At 40.3% G+C, this 7,500-nt stretch overlaps 1 protein-coding gene across 1 annotated transcript in view; it reads left to right on the forward strand.

Annotated features, from left to right (window-relative positions):
* The first annotated feature begins 1,594 nt into the window (after positions 1-1,594).
* Positions 1,595-7,500, forward strand: part of LOC135093471 (epidermal retinol dehydrogenase 2-like) — a 23,600-nt gene continuing 17,694 nt past the window's right edge. Inside the window, 1 exon segment of the mRNA XM_063992751.1 lies at positions 1,595-1,828. Within this exon segment, the coding sequence (XP_063848821.1) occupies positions 1,595-1,828 (234 nt within the window).

The raw sequence follows: 7,500 nt of genomic DNA on the forward strand, positions 1-7,500 counted from the left end.
CATCATTATTAGTATCATACCACCATCACCACCACCACCACCACCACCACCACCACCACGATCATTATATCTTTTCAGTAGCAGCACTCTCATAAATATTCGTTTCACCAGTTCACCTTGTGGTTCCTCTTCCTTTTGTGCCTCTTATGCACTTATTATCTTTTAGCACCTGCCTACCTGTGTGTGCAGCATTTCACCACCTGTTATTAATGTCAGGTGTGGAGTGAATTGTATCTTGAATTTATCCCCCTTTTGTATATTCTGGTGTATATATTTGATTTTTCAGCATTGGTAGAACTGTACACCTTTATTTATTTATTTATTTATTTTATTTATTTTTTCTGTATTTATTTTTTTACCTGCCTACCTGATTTTTTTTTTTTTAGGATTACATTAACTGTTATTAATCTGAGGTATGGAGTCAGTCAAGTCTTGTCTGTGTAGAAATTTAATGATTTACTATTGGGTAAGATTTTAAAGCTCAATTATATATTTTTATTTTATTTTATTTATTTTTTATTTTTTATTTATTTATTTTATTTTTTTTTCCTACCTACCTACTCGCATTCATGTGTTTTCAGCTTTTTACGACCTGTTGTTACCTGAGGTGTCTAGTCAATCATGGTTTTGCTTATTTGAGTGATTTATCCCCTGTTGTATATTGTGTTCATTTAGCAAGTTTGTTCGTTAATTCGTTCGTTTCCTAGTTGTATTATTTATAACTCATCTAATCAATCCTTCACTCTCGGCAGCCTCCCTTTCAGAATTACAAGTTGTTTCATTATCAAACAACCTGGTAATTTCCTACAGCAAACAGCCTCCTCATTAGACAGCTAAGTTCACACACCAGTCTTTAGCCTTCCACGTTTACATATTTCGATATCTGATTGGAAGCGTGTCAAGGTGATGGAGTAGTTCATTGTTAACTGGTAATAAGTAGATTTTTTATATGTATTTTTTTGTTTATACTATTATTATTCATTGTTGTGTGTGTGTGTGTGTGTGTGTGTGTGCGTGCGAAATGTTGAAAGTTGAATCCTTATTAAATATGAGGTGCCAGAGTCATTCACTCTTAGGAATCATCATTTACTTCTAGTGCATCCCTATTAACGTATAAATGTTGTTAATATATCACCAGAATCTCGAAAACTTCCAGTAGAGCAAGTTAACTTTGTAAAATTCTTGTTAAATTACTACCAGAACCGCGAAAACACCCTTGAAAACCCCAAGAACTTACAGAACCCGTTAAAATTTAGAAATCCTCATTACACCATCACTAGAACCACGAAAACATCATTGAAAACCCTAACAGAACATAATAGAAACTTACAGTAACCTTTAAACTCCTCAAAATCACTTAAACACTCGAAAAACACCCCAGTAACTCATAACACCCTTTAAAAACACACCAAACAAAACACTTGAGTAATACCATTTAACGTTTCTCAACCACACAGGAACGGACGGAGAGCACGGACGGCAAGTCGAACTAAAACCCGGACGGTGTTGAGTTTGGCATCGCGTCCTGGGCTGCGCGGAGAGAGAGAGAGAGGAACTAAGTATTACCCCCAAAGACGCCAAAACAAGAGGAGACATGTCAGCCGTGGACGTATTGGAGATGTTGGCAATGCTGGGAATGGCGGTGCTGGCTTTAATCTCCTCTGTGTTCTACGGCATCAGTAACCTCCTGTACTCCCTGGTGCCCAAGAAGTTCAGGGTGAAGAATATTGAGGGGCAAGTGGTGCTGGTGACGGGCGGCGGGTCGGGCATCGGACGCCTGCTGTGTGTGAAGCTGGCGAAGAGAGGAGCGCGCATCGTCACTTGGGATGTAAACGAGGCGGGTGAGTGTTGGCGGGCTGTTGTTGTTGTTGTTGTTGTTGTTGTTTTTGTTGTTGTTGTGGGAATTAGTGGTGTTTTTATTGTTATTTATTTATTTTTTTTCATATTTTCTTTCACCTCTTCCTTATAATCATCATTATTCGTTTGTTTATTCATTCTTTTCTATAGCCAAACTATCACATAAGTATTCTTTAAATATTTGTACACACACACACACAAACACACACACACACACACACACATTTCCTATACTATTTGAAAAGCTATATTTCTACACACCCTCATCATCTTTTCCCTTCTTATCCTTCATGCTGTGCCCTCTGGATATTGAAGCATCCCGTTTGACTCCAATCTACTCACGTTTTCTATTTATATGTGTACATCATAATTATAATTCTTTCGTACATCTTTTACTTTCGATAGGGGTGACTTGTCTAATCTTTCCAGACAGTTTGAACCGCAGAAAGTTGGTATGCTTTGTGTGTGTGTGTGTGTGTGTGTGTGTGTGTGTGTGTGTGTGTGTGTGTGTGTGTGTGTGTGTGTGTGTGTTGCGAAAGTAAGAGACGTGTGGTGTGAATTAAATAGGAAAACATGACAAAATGAGAGAAATGCCACGTGGAAAGGATAATAAAAGGAAAAATAGAAAGAAATAAGAATAAAGATAGTAGTAGTAGTAGCAGTTTTGTCTTGTTTACATAAATATTAGTAGTAGTCTTTATTACTGACGAAGAAGTAGTAGTAGCAGCAGCAGCAGTAGCACCACTATGAATGACCAAGCAGATATCTTCACAAACCCACTATTAAGTAAACAAATAATTCTCTCATACATATCCTCTCTCCCTTCCCCCCACTCCTCTCCCTACCCTCTCACACCCTCTCAGCCGCTCCCTTCATCCCTCCTTCTCCCCAGTAAGGAGGAAAAAAGAGTAGGAAAAAACAGTTGAATGGGTCTCACTGCACTGTCATCTTGGTCAACGCTTTTATGAAATTTCCGTTTTCGTTTGCTTGCATGTCATCTTTCAAGGGGAGGTTATTGTTGTCGTTGTTTGTTATTGTTATTGTTATTGTTATTGTTTGTTGTGATTTGCTTTTTGGTCTTGTAAATGGAAGAGTAAATAAGGGGAAATAAAGACGTAATGATGGATAGAGGAGATAGTAAGAAAGGATAAAGGGAAGAATAGGAAGATAACAGAAAAATGTGTTAAGGATATAGAGAAAAGAGCAAGAAAGGATAACATACAAAGAAACATCAAATAAAAAAAGAAATTGAGAAAACTTAGAATGAAAATATGATCAGGTTACTACTACTACTACTACTACTACTACTACTACTACTACTACTACTACTACTACTAATACTAGGCACGTGACAGACACATGACACCTCCTTTATACAATACCTCATCCCATCCTGTGGTTTATTGAAGGGGGGAGGGGGAGGAAGAGAGAGGACAAGGGTAGAAAAATTATACCCCCTCTCTCTCTCTCTCTCTCTCTCTCTCTCTCTCTCTCTCTCTCTCTCTCTCTCTCTCTCTCTCTCTCTCTCTCTCTCTCTCTCACACACACACACACACACACACACACACACACACACACACACACACACACACACACACACACACACACACACACACACACACGTTCGAGGGAAAAAATATATATAAAAAAATAGTTGAATGAAAAAAAACAACGTTAATGAGAGAGAGAGAGAGAGAGAGAGAGAGAGAGAGAGAGAGAGAGAGAGAGAGAGAGAGAGAGAATAAAAATTGTGAAAAATATTGGTTGCTACACCAGGAAGGGAGAATTTTTATATATTTTTTAGTCCCCTCCTCCTCCTCCTCCTCCTCCTCCTCCTCCTCCTCCTCCTCCTCCTCCTCCTCCTCCTCCTCCTCCTCCTCCTCCTCCTATGTTACGAATCTCTACATTTTTCCTCTTCCGCATTTTTTTTATTTTTCTCCTCCTCCTCCTCCTCCTCCTCCTCCTCCTCCTCCTCCTCTTCTTCTTCTTCTTCTTCTTCCTCTTCCTCTTCTTCCTCCTCCTCTTCCTCCTCCTCCTCCTCCTCCTCCTCCTCCTCCTCCTCCTCCTCCTCCTCCTCCTCCTCCTCCTCCTCCTCCTCCTCCTCCTCCTCCTCCTATGTTACGAATCTCAACATTTTTTCCTCTTCCACATTTATTTGTATTTTTTTCTCCCCCTCCTCCTCCTCCTCCTCCTCTTCCTCCTCCTCCTCCTCCTCCTCCTCCTCCTCCTCCTCCTCCTCCTCCTCCTCCTGTTTTGTTACGTATCTCCTTCCATCTTTTTCATCCACATTTATTTATTTTTTCTGCTTCTTCTCCTCCTCATCCTGCCCCCCTCTTCCTCCTCCTCCTCTTCCTTCTCCTCCAATTCGTGTCCAGCCGAGAATTTTACATACAAGGCCACATTTTGTAATAGTTTGTGTGTCTGTCTCATTTCTTTGTTTGTTCTTGACTTACACACGTACACACAATAGATGACTTGATAAACAGATGCTCATATAGACACTTATAAAACAGATAGATAGATAGATAGATAGATAGATAGTTTAATAGGTAATGCATATTGTCTCATACGAAGGAGATAGATAGGTAAACAGATAGATAGACTTTAATAGATACAACGATTGCCTGATAGATAGATAGATAGATAGATGACAGGTAGTTAATTGAATAGACAGGTAAAGTGAGACAGGTGATAGACAGACAGGTAACTTTGCACGTATCGAAGGTATTGTGACACCTGAGAGAGAGAGAGAGAGAGAGAGAGAGAGAGAGAGAGAGAGAGAGAGAGAGAGAGAGAGAGAGAGAGAGAGAGAGAGAGAGAAGCTACATCTTACTTGACCTTCTGCCCTTGAGACAATCCTTAATGCATGGTGTTCACGTTCTCTCTCTCTCTCTCTCTCTCTCTCTCTCTCTCTCTCTCTCTCTCTCTCTCTCTCTCTCTCTCTCTCTCTCTCTCTCTCTCTCTCTGCAGACAAGTTTATTTATTATTTAACTAGTAACATTGTGTGTGTGTGTGTGTGTGTGTGTGTGTGTGTGATATTTTAGCAATTTTTATATCATTTCTTTCACTACTACTACTACTACAACTACAACAACAACAACAACTACTACTACTACTACTACTACTACTACTACTACTACTACTATACTACTACTACTACTACTACTACTACAATAGCTTTACCAACACTATCACCACCCCCTCCTCCTCCTCCTCCTCCTCCTCCTCCTCCTCCTCCTCCATGGCCTTCCCCTATCCTCAGCTTTTACTGGCAAACTTGATATCATGACTGCTAGACCTATGAAGGAAGTCAAGGGTAGCGCGGTACTTTCACACACACACACACACACACACACACACACACACACACACACACACACACACACACACACACACACACACACACACACACACACACACACACGCGAAATGTTATTATAGTTTATTGTTAAACTGGGTGTTGGGGGGGGTAGAAAAACCGGCGGAGACGATTCAGAACGCCTAACTTCATAGAAACTGTTTTAGGTAGAGATGAGATGTGAAGTTTCCATTTTAGGTTATAAGTAAATGACAGACCGAGGATATTCATTGTAGAAGAGGGGGACAGCTGAGTGTCATTGGAGAAGAGAGGATTGTTGTCTGGAAGGTTGTGTCCAGTTGATGGATGGGAAAATTGAGTTTTTGAGGCATTGCACATTACTAAGTTTGTTCTGCCCCAATCAGAAATTTTAGAGAGATCGAAAGTTCCCTGCGTGAATTGTTTAGTTTCTGAAGGGCTGGACGTCTACGAAAGGACGTGAAAAGTGCAGGGTGGTATCATCAGCGTAGGAGTGGATAGGACAATAAGTTTGGTTTATAAGATCATTGATTAATAATAGGAAGAGAGCGGATGACAGGACAGAACCCTGAGGAACACCACTGTTAGTAGAGAAGAAGAAGAGTGCCCGTCTACCACAGCAGCAATAGAACAGTCAGAAAGGAAACCTGAGATGAAGTTACAGAGAGAAGGATAGGAGCCGTAGGAGGGTAGTTTGGGAATCAAAACTTTGTGCCAGTCTATCAGAAGCTTTTGATATGTATAAGGCAACAGCAAAAGTTTCACCAAAATCCCTTAAAGGCAGCATAAGCAGGAGCAGAGGTTAGGAAAAGGTCAAGAATGTTTGGTGTATCTCCAAGATGATCAGGAATATGACTAGGGTGCTGCACCAGTTGCTGTAGGTCGTGGAGGATAGCAAAGTTAAAGGCTAGTTCACCGGGATGGTCAGTGAAGGGAGAAGAAACCCAAAGCTGCTGGTGAACACTGAAGTCTTTAAGAATGGAAATCTGCTGCTGCTATGAGTACTACTACTACTGTTGTTGTTGCTGCTGCTGCTGCTGCTGCTGCTGCTGCTGCTGCTGGTGCTATTTATTCTGCTGCTGTTATTTATTCTGCTATGTCATATTCTCCTCCTCCTCCTCCTCCTTCTCCTCCTCCTCTTTTCTTCATCCGGTATTTGCTTCTACACCACCACCACCACCACCACCACCACCATCATCACCACCACCACGACCACCGCCTCAAGGTCACTCCCAGTGTCTACCTGCCATTACACACTCACCTGTGATCTCTGATAAAAACTACGCTCTGTCACTCAGGTGTTTGATGGAGAGAGAGAGAGAGAGAGAGAGAGAGAGAGAGAGAGAGAGAGAGAGAGAGAGAGAGAGAGACCTTGTCTTTGTCTCTTGGATGTTTTTATTTATTGTTTATTGTTTATTAAGTTTGGTTAAGTTAGGTTAGGTTGGATTGGATTTGTTAAGCTACATTTGGCTAGGTTAGGTTTATATATATATATATATATATATATATATATATATATATATATATATATATATATATATATATATATATATATATATATATATATATATATATATATATATATATATATATATATAGTAAGTACGTCTCGCAGGTTAGGTCTCTCTCTCTCTCTCTCTCTCTCTCTCTCTCTCTCTCTCTCTCTCTCTCTCTCTCTCTCTCTCTCTCTCTCTCTCTCTCGATTGCAAATACGAAGTCCTGTAATAGATATACCATCACCACCACCACCACCACCACCACTACTACTACTACTACTACTACTACTACTACTACTACTACTACTACTACTACTACTATTAATACTACTACTACTACTACTACTACTACCAGGTAAGTCATATCGGGAAGGTCTTCTCGTTAACTTTTTCTTCCTTGTCCTTTTTTTTATTGAGGAAACTTTGGAAAGGAGGAGGAAGATGTGACTTAGACAACCTTGGTTAAGCAACGATTCTTAATTTCCTGTTTTGTTTAGGTAGAGAGAGAGAGAGAGAGAGAGAGAGAGAGAGAGAGAGAGAGAGAGAGAGAGAGAGAGAGAGAGAGGAAGGGATTAGTTATTTATTTATTCATTTATTCTGTTAACATTTATATATTTATTATTATCGTTACTATCTTCCCGATCGTCTTTTGTTCTTCCTCTTTCTCCTCCTCCTCCTTCTCCGCCTCCTCCTCCTCTTCATTGTTGTTGTTGTTGTTGTTGTTGTTGTTCTTTTTCTTCTTGTCCTCCTCCTCCTCCTCCTCCTCCTCCTCCTCCTCCTCCTTCTTCTTTTTCTTTTAACTTATCATTA

This window comes from Scylla paramamosain, chromosome 43 (assembly GCF_035594125.1).
Source record: "Scylla paramamosain isolate STU-SP2022 chromosome 43, ASM3559412v1, whole genome shotgun sequence".
NCBI lineage: Eukaryota > Metazoa > Arthropoda > Malacostraca > Decapoda > Portunidae > Scylla > Scylla paramamosain.